This window comes from Phaenicophaeus curvirostris, chromosome 13, assembly GCF_032191515.1.
Source record: "Phaenicophaeus curvirostris isolate KB17595 chromosome 13, BPBGC_Pcur_1.0, whole genome shotgun sequence".
Classification (NCBI taxonomy): Eukaryota; Metazoa; Chordata; class Aves; order Cuculiformes; family Cuculidae; genus Phaenicophaeus; species Phaenicophaeus curvirostris.
In genome coordinates, this window is record NC_091404.1 from 6768287 (window position 1) to 6784853 (window position 16567).

Below are 16567 nucleotides of genomic sequence, written 5' to 3' on the forward strand. Positions count from 1 at the left end.
CCGCATTTAGAGCAGCGAGTCTGAATTTATCCTGCCATAGCAAGCAGCAAGTTTTGATGCCAGATTTCTGACCTACTCTAATGCTTTTTATATTGAAACTGAAGCTAAATATACTAGGTTATGCAACTGCTGTCCACATTGGTGAATAATTAGTCAGGCAGGCAATTCCTCTTAAGATTTCAATTCTTTATTCCTGTTTGAATGAGACTTGCAGAGTAGATTCAAAGAATTGCTAGCTGGTTATTTTTTCTCATTATTATTTCAGTTTGATTTTGTAAAACTGATGGATGGAAAACAGTTAATTAAACAGGAACCAAAAAACTCCGAGGAGCCCCAGCAGGCTCCCAGGAACCTGATCTTAACTTCACTGCAAGAGACAGGTTTCATCGAGTATATGGACCAAGGAGCTTGGCACATGGCATTCTACAATGATGGAAAGAAAGTGGAGCAAGTGTTTGTGCTAACTACAGCAATTGGTAAGAAAAATTAAATTAGAATCAGTTACATTGGAAAGCTATATTTGAAAAGAAATTATTGACTTTGATTCTGGCTTCTCTTAAGTGTTCTCTTAAATGTTTTATTTCAGCTTTGTTCAATTAACCTCTGTGGAGTGGCTTCATGTTTATGCCAATGTTAGACAAATAGCAACATTTGTGTGTTAAAGATGGATGTTACCAAATTAATTAAGTGTGAAGTTTTCATGTGTGTTAAGATTTTTATACCATAGCTTAAATGCTTGAGTAATTTCTGATGTTATCTTGGTCAAAGTAAAAGAGATTATGTCTGCCCTCTCTATTTACATGGGAACCATAAATCCTACAAAAATTATTGAGGCTTCGAGTTCTTATTTCCAGTATTTTAGTCAGTTAGAAAACATAAAAGGCAGCTGTTGTAGATTTGGTTGTGATTGTTTTTATAGATGGGTTTGGTCACTTTATAGCTATTTGAATGCACCATTTAGTTGGGAACACAGAAGGCCCATATTGGAAACAGTGTCCTGGTGCCATATCAGATCCCCACTGCCTTTTTAATAGATATAGATATAGGTGTTGTTAGTGAGCAATGCTCACACGTGGGGTCACTTTGGAATTTAAATTTAGGTAAAGTGTTGTATTTATGACAGTCTCGGTTTGCTGCAAGACTTGAACCACTATGCCCTTTAGTGAACCTGTTCTACCATATGTTTAGCAAGATGTCTTTACTAGTAATGGACATGCCATCTGCTCTTTAGAACAATTGGATGCTATTTTTATTTGATGGTAAACACCTTGCAGACCAGGACCGTATGATTCAAATACCAAGATTTTGAAAGATTTGCAGGAAAATAATTCAGAAAGTGAGATAGGATTGTAATGGCTGGTTTTGGTTCAAAAGTTCATATTTGCTCTGTTAAGAAAAACTAGTATTTTACAAGCAAGAAAAAAATGTCATCATTCAATGCTATGTGAGAAAAAAAATCTTCAAGCAATTTATGAAGCATCTTCACGGGTGCTCTATGAAGAGCATAAAACCTGGCCATCCTCCAGTCTAGATCAGAATCCAAATACCTGCCTCTTTGTTTATTTCTACTGTAAGACAGCAGTGTTTTTATGGAGCCACAGTGCAGGCAGGAAGCCTTATACGTAGTCTCAGAAACAGTTAGGAGAAAATGTTTTGGGGAAAAACAGCGTTCATACTGAAAACATCTACTGCCAATACATTTTGAAATAATGCTAGCTATCTTGTTTTTGTAACCTGTATATCTTCTTCTCATGCTTTTCTTTGCAAAATGGTTCTTGGTTGTTTCTTTGGGTGTTTCCATAAAAAAAACTTGAGCCGTACTCCTACCGTAGACTGGGCAGCAGTCACATTTGACATCTCTGCCAGCAAAGGAATCACTCAGGACCAAAGATTGAAACACTCAGAATACAGCAAGAGCTTGGGTACATCTCTGCTGTATGCGACTGTGGGCTGTGTGAAGCAGCCATGGCCTCCTCATAAGTATCTGTTCAGGTGGTATTTCAAGTTACTCAGTGTTAGTTATGTACAAAAATGGATTTTGCTGACACTTTAGCCAAAGCTCTGATCAGACTTTCCCTTGAGGGGCATAATTTGCATGCAAAATCTGGCATGCCTCAAATACTTATATGCACTGAATAAAGGCCAGCCCAAACTGGACATTGCATTGAGGGAAAGCAACTTTTCAAATAGTTAATTCTTCATTTCTGATTAATATAGGGATCAATTTTGATTGGACTAATATTCCAGTGGTCTGCCCTTCCTTGAGAAGATTTTTCCTCCCAAATCACTCACCATGGACAGAGACTCTTGAAAAGGGATCAGGATCCTGCCCAGCAGCCGCAGGGGCTGCAGAGCCCTTCAGTCCTAGTGCTGGCCTGATGCTGACCTACTCCACATGGGAGCATGTTAGCCTTGGATTTGCTTCATATGCTTTACAGGAAACCCATATAAATCAGTGAATCCATTGAATTCCTATAGGAAATACATGTGTAAATTAAAACCAGCTAATCCATATGAGCCTGTCCCTAGATGTGTGAAGTTAAGTGGTTTACTGTCCAAAGCTGTGTGATGAAACATGGGCAAGTTTAAGATCAGAATTGAAGGTGGCTTTGGGTTTGGGGTTTTTTTTTCGCTCAAATCTAGTTCACAATCCTTTATTGCATTGAGTTTCATTACTGTACAAAAGACTGGTTTTTTTTCATCTGATTGTATAGAAGTAGAAATCCTACCCTCCTCCAAGGAATTCAATTCACATGGTTCAAATGAACACCATAGAAGGCAATTTACCCTATAAGCAGGTTTCAAACAAATTACTTCAGCAATAAAAGAAAATGTTTAAGGTGGACATTTTTCAGCAAATACTCTGGTTCTTGCAGTGCTTTTAATGGTGGTGAATTTTACATGAACACTTACTTTAAAAGCTTTTTGGTGTAATATAAATGATGCACTTGTTATCTTGAAGCTGTCAAGACAAAATCTAATATTTGTAAGCTGCTTGAACAGGAATTTTGTTTTATGCTCCCTATAAATGAAAATGGGCCTTTTCTGCTTCTGCATCTATTTGTATGTTGAGACGTGTCCTGCAGAGAAAGGTGAAGATGCTATTCATTTCATATTCAACCAATTTGTGTTATTCTTTGTGCACAACTCTCTGAATAAACAGAAGTCCTGGATGATTGCTCTACTAATTGCAATGGGAATGGAGAATGTATCTCGGGGCACTGTCACTGTTTCCCAGGATTCCTTGGTCCTGATTGTGCGAAAGGTAATCTCACATTAACTGACCCACAGTGCATGTCAGCGCTCGTGATTATGCTGTGTGACTGCTAGACTTGGAAAGATTCAAAGCAATTAAAGGAGATTAAATTCCTTTCTGCAGCCAGATGGCAGATACAGTACAAGCACACACATAGAAAGTTTCTTTATGCTGTACTTGAGCTAAGATGTGTGAGCTACTTCTCTCTCTTTGACTTTCAGAGTTAATGGATTCCTCCATCCCTCTTTACATCCTCTGTGTGCTTATAAAATACATTTTTTAATATGTGTGTTAGCTTAACATAATGTTTTCTGTTATTTAAAATTGACAAACAGTTTCACTTTAGAGAAAATTGCGTATGTAAGTCAAACACTTCCATGGTCTTAACTCAAATAGGGTGTAGAAAATAAACCTAACGCAGCTTAGACACTATTTTCCAGCACTGGGGCAAAAAAAACATGCTAAAAAGATTGTACTTGAGTTTATTTCTGTTTCAGCTATTTCTGCTGGTATTATCCATCTTCTGCTGCATATGATGTCTGAAAGTTCTCATGTTTTCCCAATGTTGCCTCAAATTTAGGGTTGACTTTATTTTTCTAAGAGCTTGATTGGCTCAGAAATTGATACTGGATTGTAAAACTAAGCTTCCACTTCGCTGGTTTACGTGCAGATCAGTAATGGCTAAAACTTCAGTAATGTTAAGTCTGCTTAGAAGAAACAAGAAAATGGCATTATCTTGCTTCAGTTCACAGAGAAGAAATATTAATCTTACTGAAAATCATAAGCTGGCATCACTGTGCAAGATTTTCTGCAGAGGCCAATCAAGGGGAGGGTATTATTTTTATCTCCTAAGATATGCCATTTCAGGTCAAAATTAAGGTATACTAGTGAAGCAGACTGAGGAGATGAGAACACTGTATTACTGCTGCACTATGTATTTCAAAGACTTCTGTCTGTGACAGCCCTCTAATCAAATGGAGGACTTGGGGGGGGAGAGCTGGAGTGAAAAGCAATTTTGCAGAACAATAAATGCAATAAATGTTAATCTATGTAAGTATGTAAATACAGTAAAAAGGTCAATCTGCCTTCTTCAGATTCCTGTCCAGTGCTCTGCAGCGGAAATGGAGAATATGAGAAAGGTCACTGTGTGTGTCGAAATGGGTGGAAAGGACCAGAGTGTGATGTTCCAGAAGAACAGTGTATTGATCCAACATGCTCTGGCCATGGAACTTGTATCATGGGCATCTGCATCTGTGTCCCTGGATACAAAGGAGAGGTTTGTGAGGAAGGTGTGTGAAATTTCCCTCTCTATAGTTAGGGTGTTTGATTTTTGGTTTGAATCTCCAAGCCTGCCTTAAGGTAATTAAGAACTTGTGTAGATGTGAGAAGCTTGCTGTGAAGCAGCACTGTTTTGCTGAAAAGCACCTTTACTGTCTCATGGAGAACAATGCTAAGGTAGAAAATTATCAAAGGTAAAGGCATTCAGGTCTCAGTGACAGCTGGAGACAATTACATAATCTCCAGTTTCTATACTAAAAAAAATAAAATTGTTTAACATTTTGTAATAAGACTGTTTAATAATTGTAGCGTGGTCAGTCCTCTGAAATATTCTTTTGGTCCATGAGGACTCATTTGATTTCAGTTCCCTCCCTCCATTAAATCTCAGTAGCAAGGACAGGTCCGGGTGGAAGCTTTTGCCTTTCGATAAGCAGAGTATTCTCAATCCTCCAAACATTTCCTGGAAAACATCCCAGCAAGCAGAGAGGTAGGGGGATTTGTTTTCTTTTTTTCTGCAAAAGTTGTGAGACTATCTTGATATGTTTGTCTCCGCTATTCTTCTCTGAGGCTCCAGATACTTTTTTGAGCAAGGGTGGCTGGCGTCCCCGGTCCCCCTTACTCTCAGTGACCTCAGTCGCTTAGCACACACTGTCAGGGAGCCCGTGCAGGCTTTTTTTACTTGACGAAAAACAAAGGGTAAGACAGTCAGAAGATCACTTAAACACAATATGATGTGGTGGTTCTCCAAAGTCATTAGCAGATTGTAATCAGCTTTTCCCTTTTTTCATTCTGTTACATCTTAGATTTTTCCATGAAGAATGTACTGACAATATAAAGCCAAATGGCCAACAATTTCAGTTTAGCAGAGCATATTGTGTAATCCTCTAGTCATATGTCATTTTTACTGTGAGCCTGTGTTCAGAGTACTAAACTCGCATCTTTTAAGGCTTGGCTAATGAAAAGTGGGAAATCTTGAGAAAAAGTAAGCGTACTTTTGCTGGTTATAGTTCCAGTGTGTCTCTGCCCTCATCTATAGACAGAAATAGTTTTGGTTTGCCTGTTAGCATGTCTGAGATAGCTCATCAGCTTTGAGTTTCTTCCCTTGTGCATAGCCTCGAAAAGCAGAACTCTTCTTCATGCTTGCCCTGATTTTATGAATTTTCACTATTCCCCTTAGCCTGAAGGTAGTGACAGCATACTTTGTGCTTCCTGCTATATAGATTTTAGGTAATTCTTTTGACTAGCACACAGAGGAGGCTCTTCATGTGGCTTGAATTCTCTAGTCAGAAAAATGTCCATGATGGATTTGATGGATTTGACATACCTGGTACAATTTTTAAAGGGAGGATCAAGAGAATGCTTCTGGCATACTCAGTTGTTGATAGTTTCAGAAACAGACAAAAGCAAGAAAACCCAAATGGGAAAAAGCAAGTAATCCACATATTTATTCACTGAGACTGTGTTGCCAAACAAGCCTGTAGTTGATGACAGGCTGACCACTGTTTTCAGTTACTTTGATTCTTGCCATAATGTGCACCTGCAAAATGGTTGAAAAAATTGAGATAAGTGTACTGAGAGAGCTATTGAAAATAAGTGTGAAAACATCAGATTTTTAAAGTAAGAGATGTATTTAATTTTTTTTAAACGTGCAGTTATGTAGAAAGAGGAGTGATGAAGCAAACCTGTGCAACCAAGTACAGTGAGTTAACAGTGTGTGCATGACAGGACTGTTCAGTTTACTGTATTGTACAACATAACTTGTGCAGGAGTGGAAGTAATTCTGTCAGGAATTCAGATTACATTATTGTATGTAATTATGAGTTTAGTATTATAACAGTATTGTTAATGTAGCAAACATAGTAACAGATGTACTGTCTAGGGAGCACCAGTAGAGTCATTGCTATGGGAGCCCTTTGAATTTGTCCTAACCGATTATCATTACAAAAGTGAGTGATATTTTTTAAACTGCTTATGGAGTCACACAGTTAATTTTAGAACAGCAAAATAAAGAGCTGTCTCAGGATGAGAGAAAATTGCTGAGTATTTTTGTCCCGTGCTTAGCAAGATATGCATTGTCCAGAAATACTGATTCCTCTCTTTCAGAATTACATTGTGCTGTGCACAAGCCCAGAAGGCTGAAAAAGATTCAAAATAAATCTTGAAATAGAATCTTGAATTGGTGGCCTAGCAGCTCAAAAGATAAAGCCTGGCTTCTTTGTTCTTGGGTCAAAAGGTCCTATAAACTAGAGACCGTTAATCTCTGTCTGAAGTATTTAGTGTTCCCTGTCTGAAGGAGAGAGCATCCCTTCATTTGTGCAGCACAGAATACTGATTGTTAAGTCTACAATTTAATTATTAAAATAGTATTTGTGCTGATACTTGAAAAATACGTACAAGAACTTTCAAAGTGCCTTTTTAACACTAGTCTGAAGCGTGATCTGACATGAGTAGGCTTTTGGCTAATTGTTTCCCATGCTTGGACCCCACAAATTCCTCTTCAGCTCTGCAGACTTACTTGCAGCCTCCAGAGAAGGCCAGCTGTGTTCTGCTTAAAATCAGCCCTGTTAAAGAAATGCTGGGGCTTTATGAAAGAATATGCTGATTATACAGGTCTAACCAGCTGATTTAAATTCTTCTGCAGCGCTCCTGAACTTTTCACTAGGAATTGTTTAATCCAAATTGAGAACAAATTTAGCTCTTTGTCTCTTTGCAAATTGCTCATCAGTACGTTATGACTTTTATGAATCTGTTCATTATCTGCAATTGCCCAGCAGATACTTTTCAGAAGCATATGAGATTTTTTTACAGCAAGCATTCAGTCAGAGATGCACTGCTCAGGGTTAGTGGATGGCCCTTTTTTTTTTTCTATCAAATTTTCAGCTATAGAGATAGCTTTCCACGGGAAGATGAAAGAATAAATCTTACTTTTCCCAGATGTAAATAAAACACAGAGCACAAATACCCAAATGGAAACACAATGCAGAAGTGTAGAAGTAATTATTAATTGCTACAGTTATTTCCCAGCCCTACTACCAACTTCACTGACTTGGACTTAGATCTGTCTAGGGAATCTACATTTAAAAATAAGACAATATCCTTGACAAGCAGAATTATATGATCTCTAGCAGTCTACACGCTTCCTTTTTTCTTGGTTTTGGCTTGTACTTTTGCAGAGATGTTAGCATAGGCTTTTATTTCCTTGTGTTTGTTAACATCTTTTCAGTTTGGGTAGTTGCACAAAAATCACTAAACTAATCTGATACCCCGATGTTGTATTTCGCTAGGAAACTACTGTAGAGGTGCTAGTTCTATGCTCTAAATTGTATATTCCCTGCTTTCCAGAGGACTGCTTGGATCCAATGTGCTCTGGCCACGGTGTGTGTGTTCAAGGGGAATGTCACTGCTCCACAGGCTGGGGCGGTGTGAACTGTGAGACATCGCTCCCTGTGTGCCAGGAGCAGTGCTCGGGGCACGGGACTTTCCTCCTAGACACAGGAGTTTGCAGCTGTGAACCACAATGGACGGGTTCAGACTGTTCAACAGGTATGCTGGTGCCTTTATTTTTTCAGTAATACCTATGCTTTCTGTTTAAGTCATGAAAGAATGTGGTTATTGTTACTGTGCTAGTATGAATTTAAATAACAAGATGGGCAAACAAGGGGTTTGTGGCATAGCACTTAATGGGCTTGTCAGCAACTGGCTTTCTGTTGGCAAGGATAGAAAGGGTCTCTCTCTGTGACAGGAACGTTCACTGCTTGATGGTCTGCCAGTGAGATCAGTAATCCTGCAAGAGCCTCCTGGCATGGATATGAGTTATGTGTGACTGTCACATGAGATGTTAAGCACTTATCAGGCTCATACAATGAGAGAATCCACAACTTGGAGAGACTGCAGGGATATGAAAAAAAATAATGGTCTAAATGCATGAGGAAGAAGGGTCTGTCAAAAAATCTTTAAACAGAAATGACCATCCATTCTCTAATGCTGGGATAAAAACTCTTTTCTCTCTTGGAGGATCGTCAAGGTTTGATCCCACTGAATTTGATTAGGAATTGAAATGGATTTCCTGAGAGCTTTGTACATTTATGTTTCATTTTCTTGAAATGAATGCACTGTGGACATTTTACTCCCTAATGGAGCATGTCATTACCAATGTATGTGCTACTATTTTTTTTTCTCCTATAAAGTTCACAAGACCAGAATCTCACCCCAGTATAGAATACATCCAAGTGACAGGTTTGCTGAATACTGTGGAATACAACCAGTCGTCCAAGTCACCAACTTTCCTTAGAAATCATCATTCAAAAGAACACTCAGACAGTATAAATTTTCGTTCAGACCTTTTAAGTGTATGGTGATCTTTAAGTTAGGATTTACAAAATGTCCCATTTTGTGATAACAATAAAATTGCAATAAAATATTAACCTGATAATAATTTTAGTGTTTGTTACAAACACCTTGTGTTCATTCTACGCTCCAAAATTAACGCATGTAATTTCAGTCTGACGCTGTCAGGTATGGTGTTTACTTTGATGAGAATTGACTTTTTATCGGCTTTCAGCAAAAGCCTAGTTGCTTGCATTTTTATCATGTGTTTCATTATATATTAAAAATATTCCCTGAAGGTTAGTAAATGCAATTACTTCCATTAATGAAGCAAATAATTAAGAAAGGTGTTAGATATGTATTAATTTTTATACTCACAATATATGCAAGCTAATTCTGTTCTAAATGCAATGTTATTGTCGCTCAAAAAGATACGTAAATCTCCAGTAGGTCTGTTGTGTTAGCTGCATGGGGCAATTAGATATTAAGTATGGGAGCAAAGAGCTAATAAATAACTGCAGCAATGAGGCTTTTATCTTCTGTGCTAGGATCATAGCTTTCATGTTTTTCTCACCTCAAAAGTGATTTTAATTAATTTTTAGACAAAAGGTAGCTTTTTTTCTTACATCGATCAACCAGTAGAGAAAATACCACTCTTCATCCTTACTGTATTCTGAGTTATCAAAGAATGCTTTTACAGCCACCAGCAGGCGTTGCTCTTAATAGCTAGATACCAGATTTCTCCTTTCAAATATATCTTTCTTCATATGTATTAACTAGATTCAAGATCGTTGTGGCAATACAGTAAGTGTTAAGACTGAAGTGTAGATGTTCATTTGCTCTTGAGACCTTCTTCCTAAGATCAGTGATTGCTGTGCATGCTGGAAGTAAAGCTTGATTTTAGTGTGGAAGGAAAACATCATATGAGTAAGTCAACAAGGTCAGAATAAATGAGCTGTCATATGTGAATGGAAAAAATCATGAGGTTCTGTACGATGAAGAGGATGAAAACGGTAAACCACGAACTCCTCTCCTGGAACTGTTCTTGGATTTTTGAGGCTGGAAAAGACCATGGTGTTCATGCTGTTTGATTTTCTGTAAGACATACCAAAAAGAAAAAAAAATATCATTCTTTTTGTTTCTGCTTGACCCTCATAATTTCTGTTTAGTTTTGAGAAATTCAACCATCACACAAAGACTGAAAAATGAAGAATGGTCTACCATGTCCTTAGGCAAATTGTTTCAACTATGTCTGACCTTCTCTGCTAAAAAGTGCACCTTCTACTCCCAGTTTGAGTAGGTGAAAAGTCTACAATTGTGTTTCTTTCTGTGAAGTGAAAGACTGACAAATTCTTTGTCACGTTCATTGTATTTTTTGTCCTTAAGGTTTATAAATAGAGTCAATATTTTAAATCCCTTTTATTCCCATATGGGTACATACACACGGTCTCTGCACCACCCCACCCTTTCTTTTTCTCTCCCTGTCTCTATCTCCACCTCCAGAAGAAGAATAACGCCAGAAAAAGAGTTATGTATTTCTTGCTTTTTGAGTTGGCTTTTGGGCAAGTATGACCACATAAAGTATGCATTTTTCTTTTCCTGTTGCTTCATAAAAAAAAATTGCATCAAGGTAACGCTGAAATTTCCAAGCTTAAATGTTCAAAGGTCAAAAAAACCAAAAGGAGATACCTGTACCTTAAGTAACTCATCTTTCCTGTGTTTCTTATGAAACAGGTTTCATTTTTCACACTTAAAGAAATACCATTTTTCTAAGAATGTGTGGCCTGATCATTCAAGCAGTTACTTGCTCTTGTATATACTTGTATATACACAGCACAGTTGCTGTACTGAAGACAATGTCTTTTTCTAATCTGCCAAACTGTTCAAATCAGATTCTACTTGAAATTGCATGTTGAGACTATTTGGATACAACACTGAACTCTGACATGATTGAATTAATTGCTTGGTAAGAGGCTAGTTTAAAAAAACGTGAAATGAGGGAGCACACGCACCAAAGCAGACTGATGGAGTGAATTGGATTTATTTCTAGTCTCACCTCACAAGGGGTATAGTTTCTAAAGGGACTGTCAAAATGAGGAGTCCATAGCTATGTTCCACCTAAGTATTGCCAAGTCCATCTTGGAAGCTTCCTTATAGGAATATGAATTCTGCCATTAATGCCCTTTTTCTGGTCAGCAGTTAAATGTCTCAGACTGTCCATTTAACTTTTGCAATGCTTTGTCTGAAGGAGTCTTCCTTTTTCTTTAGCTCTTATGTATGTTTTTAAGGAACTATTTTATTCAATAGAATAGAATAATTCACCACAAAACATCTGTACTACAAAAGGTGGTATAACTAGAGTAGTGCTGGTTTGTGACCAGAGTTCAGGATTACTCTTCTATCCAAAGAAAACTCCAGTGTTAAAGATGTTTCTTACGCTATGACTGTGGAGTAAAGCGGCGTGATGCTGAATTAACCACCGTATAACCAGTGCAGAGTCCATCTGACATACTGACTTAGTTTAGCTGTACTGCATGACCCATCAGCTTGAACATTTTTTATGTGTGTTGGCAATCGGGGGATTCTGTAACACTGCCATGTGGGAGCATCCTGTTAACAGCTATGGGCTGGGGAGAGCAGGTGCTTGCTGCCAAAATCATTGACGTCCTCTCCTGATGTGGCCATTGCACCAGCTTCTAGCCAAAAAAAAGTGGTGATTCTGAAGTGCTTCACAATCTTATTGTAATTATCAGAGGCCTGAAGCCAGGATCCTTCACCAGTGTAACATAACCTGCTCACTTCCTTTGCTTTGCTTTGATTCCCAATTTCCAAGACCAAAAGGAGCAGAGCCACTGCACTGTTACAGCCCCACACTGTCCAAACCAGTTTTGGCTAGTTGACTTAATACAGATGTCCAACATTGTCTCTGCTCTGATCTGCGGACTGCCAAAAGCTGATCTCATTGCCACCTCCAGTTACTCCTTCTAAATCCAAAGTTCTTGATGGCCAGTTGCTATCCATTGGGGTCCAGAAAATCCTCTAACAGAACTCCAAAACAGCTGTCATGAAATGTTCTCATCATGTTTGAATTAGTGTTGCTCAATAGGAGCAGCTCAGTATGGTTTGAAAGTTGGTCAGATATTTAGTATTGCTAAAATCCTGCACTACTTGTAAGGTGTACTTGTAGGACACAACCCATGCTGCCATTTTATTCAGCTCTGTTAAGATCCGTCATTTTAACATTGTTAGGTGGGTATCTGATACTTGTGTATTTGGTCTCTTTCTGTCCTTCAAAACTGAACTTCCATGAAAAGCCATTTTCTTTTGTTCCCTCAGACTTCAATTTACCTATCCCAACTTGCAACTTATGCTCTTCTTTGTAAAGACTCTTCCAGTCAGCTAATGTTCAAACAGAAAGATAATATGCTCCTCCTTCTTTTACCCAATTTAGGCAGCATTACCTGAAATTCTCTCTGAAAATACTGGCATATCTTTGGCTACACCAATCAAAACCAACATTGATAAGTATCCTGATGTGACATATGGAGAAAAAAAAATTGTAACTTAACTTACACCTGCACGTAAGATTTAGTTTTTATATAGACAAGTTCAAAATACTTTAATTGCTCTATCTGATTATACACTGACATGTTTACCATGAGGGAGATGGATTAGACTGTTTTGCCAATTTGCCACCTGGCTTGAATGCTGAAGGTCATAAACAACCTATGGCTTTCACTGCTTCAAAATTATACCAGTGCCAGAAAATTGTAGAGAAGCAGTATTGAGTTATTCCAGCTGAGTTCTTCCAAATACTGTACTATAGACATAGCTGTTACAATTCCTGTTGCAAGGATTTGTGCTGCAGTCATTATTCAACTAATGTAATCAAATTTCTCATTCCCACTGGCCTGAGTGGACATTGCTTGCTGTCTTTACCTGTGGTGTAGTCTACTTTGAAATATGCACAGTAGGATGGAAGAAGGATAGTACACTATTTTAGTGTCAACAGGTTTTAAGTATAGTCAACTTTCTACTTACTGCCTGTGGATCTTTCTTGCTTTACTTATAGGCTGTCATCCAAAATCCCTTGATGCTAATGAGAGTTTCAGAAAGACAGATTTCAAAGTTGTGAGTACTGACTGCTCATGTCAAGTAGAAGGGAAGCTCTGGCTAATTGCAAGTGCGGCATTAACAATACAAACAACAAATCTCATCCTCTGTTTTTGGACTGACAACTTTAATATGGAGCCTTGAGATTAAGGGAGTCAAGTATCAGAGAAGATGGATGACAGAGTTGTTCAAGGGGGCAAAGTCTTAGCTAGCATCAATTAGTGTAACTGCAGTGATGCCACCAGTGCAATCCCAGTGTGTTTCAGGTGAGAATCCAGCCCAGAGTCGCTAATTAATTGCAGCATTATGCCTAAAATATTATAAACTGAAAAGTAATGAAATCCGTGACAGAGCTGATGCCTCTGACATCCTGTCCTGCATTCATTTCTCTAGACTCTATTCAGACAAAGTAGGACAGTTTCCGTCCTCCTTACTGCAGGACATTTGTTGTAATTTCACTGAAGCCATTTATACTGCTGAAGCAACCTAATTATGATTAGGAAAAGAATACTGGCAGTTCTTAGTCACAAAAACATTCATCCTAAAATGATTATATGGAGATGGTATATATTTAGCATATCTATTTTTGGTTAAGCTCTCTCTAGCAAGATTGGTGGTAATTTTACAAAGGATAAAAATGGATCAGCAGCCTCTTCCTTCAGTATCTTGCGAAGCATAAAACCTCTTTAAAACTGAAGTGGTTTGAAAAATGCAAAATGTTGTAATTGTTGTAAATTGATATGTGCAGAGTAGAGTAATTTAAAAATCATTAGAAGTATGCATTTTTTAAAGTAAAGTGCTTCAAAAAGAAATGAAGGCATAATACAGTGTATTAATATAGTTCAAGACATCTCAAATTGGTTCCAAAATTAAACATCAAAAACTACAGCTTGAAAAAATAATTAGGTAAAACCATCTCAGTGCAATCAGAAAACTCTTCAGGTTGAGGAAATTGCAAATTATGGGTGTCAGTCATTCTGATTTGCCAAGGACAAGGGTATTCACTACAAACAACTCTCAGTAGTAAAAATAGCCTTGAAATTTCTTCAGTACATGATGTGATCTGTTATGCATTTTCTATAGACTGCTCTGCTCTGTGCTGGTACTTCTACTCTATGCCCTGTTTTAGACAAATCTCAATAACTTTTTAATTACATTATAACCATTCTTCATTGCTTTGTTCTGAAGAAATGATGGACTTACTTAATTTCATCTAACTGTCCCCTTTTTTTAATTTGTGAGGAGCATTGACTATTACTGCTCTGCTAATTAAAAGGATGATTGAAGTTTCCCCTGCTGTACATTGTCTGACATTGTACAAAGTACTGTATATTTCATTGAAGAGAAAAAAAAATACTATGTGTGACTAGTTTGATTTGTATCTCCTGTAGAGTTGCAAGAGTTTGCAAAAAGATATCTGGTGAGCAAGATTTCTATTAAAAACTTAGTAGTTAAAGATTGGAACACTTAATATGTGTTGCTGGAAAATTTAAAACATGAGAAATTTAAGGCAGTGAAGAAGCACTCCAATAAAAATTAATTTTCCTGCATGTTGAAATCAGTCCAGAGGGAACCAGAAATACCTGATGTAATCATGTATTGATTTAAGAAATAGGATAAGTCAAGGGTATGAGATATACAATGAGGAGACTTGGGATGTTTTTCAACTGATTGCTGCTTATTTTGCAGATATGCCAAGAATAATGGCTCTTTCCTTCCCCTTTTCGTCCTGAAAATTAAGATTCTTAATCTATTGCTGCCTGCACCTCATTCAGCAATTATTGGCAATGTCCCTTACTTAAGTCAACTTTTGTAAATCCTGGTCTAATCCAGGAAAAGGTATTTCTTATGTCACTAAGTGGAATCCGCAGACCCAATTTTGGATGCTTCTATCCCAGCAGCTCTTCCCTTATCCAGGAGCAAGGTGCATTAATTACTCTGGTGACAGCATTGTGGTCCTGTTTATCCTGCTTTCTAGGTACTTAACAGAGCCTTTCCTCTCTGTACGCATGGCAGTGGGTCTCTACAGGGAGTCTGCTGTGTCCAGGACCTGTCCACCTCAATGTGTTTTGCGTTAGGCCAGCTCCAGCAGATCTGTTTCAAGAGTAATGAGAGTTTAACATAAAGCTGTCATGACCTCAGTTGAGTGATTATTTAGTAGCAAAACCCAGCAACTAAGGGGGATTTCAGTAGCAATTCAAAGTGGTTCAGGCACGTCCAGATTTAGGCAAGCTGAGCAAAGCGTTTAAGGGTCTAACTTTTGGATTTAGACATTCAAAGTAGTTAGGTGCCTGCATCTCTTTTTGCATCTCAGCCTTATCAGCTACATGGTATTCGATCTACTAGACAGTGATGAAGAACCCTAGTAAAACAACTGGCAGGCTGTAGTATGGAAAGGACTTTTACAAATACTCTGTATCCAAGGAAATACTCCACAAGAATCCTTTATAAAAGAGGTTTAAGTAAAGTAAAGAAGTTTGGGGAATGTTCTGCTAGTTTTGTGGATGCTGTAACGGAGGGGGAAAAGCAGCCTAGGTGGACTTCAAAACAGTAGCAATATACAAAATCTTCCACTCTTAATTTGCTAAGCCAAGACTAGTTATGAAATGTCGACAAGTTATCCATAACACCAATATTTAAAGAAGAGTTCTTGTGTTACAAGGGAGCTTCCCTTTCTTACAGCAGGAAAAGCACAAATGGGAATTCTTAAAACGAGAGTATAAAAAAGTACTAGAATAACTACAGTTTTTGTCCTTCGATGAATTTCAGAACATCTATTACACAAAATGTGTTGCATAGGCCCCTGAAAAGCAGATATTTATAATATTTTTTTATTGTCATGGTAAGAGTGCTACAAAAATAGCTATCATTTCAATATGCTTATGCAGCAGAGTCTATGCAGTTTAACTTACCTGTCAAAATAGGAAAGTGCTATTGATAAAAGTCAAATTCATGGGAACTTTATTTTCTCCTTCATATTGCATTTTTTATCTTTTTGATTGTGTAGATTGTTGCAGGCATAACTTATATGGATATTTAAGGAATTCGTGGATTTTGCCTTCTTGAAGGACTTTTGCTTAAATGTTTAGACTCAAGTAATACTTTCTAAATGAAAAAAAATTTATAGTAATTACTCAAGAACATTTCAGTGGTGATAGAGCAAAATCTCCTTGTGTATTGTAGCTGCAGTGCACATTCAGGCATGTCACTCTTCAGCTTAGGAAGCCTTGGCTATTTTATAAACAGATTATTAAAATAGTAACTATGACCTTGTGATCCAAAATCATTTTCTGATGGACTGCAGAGAGCTGATTATTCCCATGGCACATTTGCATTTTCAGCTCCTACTCTCATCACCCATGCATTCATTACAAAAATGCCTTGAAGAAGGGTGGCCAGCCTGGGAATGCCTCTGTCAGCTCTGTGGAATGAGAAGTAGCAGGGAATCTTTGAGGAGTATGTGACTGGGCACCATCTCCTGGGGGTAGCAGTACTGCCTCAGCAAAGCAGTGTTTGCATGCGTGAGAAGTGATGACTTAGGAGAACAATGAAGGCAGCACAGAAGGAAGAGACTGAGCAAAATTCTAAAGGACA

The 16567-nt window shown here is 37.9% G+C and overlaps 1 protein-coding gene across 5 annotated transcripts in view; it reads left to right on the forward strand.

The window, feature by feature from the left end:
* Positions 1-16567, forward strand: part of TENM1 (teneurin transmembrane protein 1) — a 662362-nt gene that overhangs the window by 536411 nt on the left and 109384 nt on the right. For all 5 annotated transcript variants that reach the window (XM_069868106.1, XM_069868109.1, XM_069868108.1 and 2 more), the window contains 4 exons: positions 266-476; positions 3164-3265; positions 4351-4545; positions 7877-8077. In XM_069868106.1, coding sequence (XP_069724207.1) covers positions 266-476; positions 3164-3265; positions 4351-4545; positions 7877-8077 — 709 coding nt within the window. The remainder of the gene's footprint in view (positions 1-265; positions 477-3163; positions 3266-4350; positions 4546-7876; positions 8078-16567) is intronic.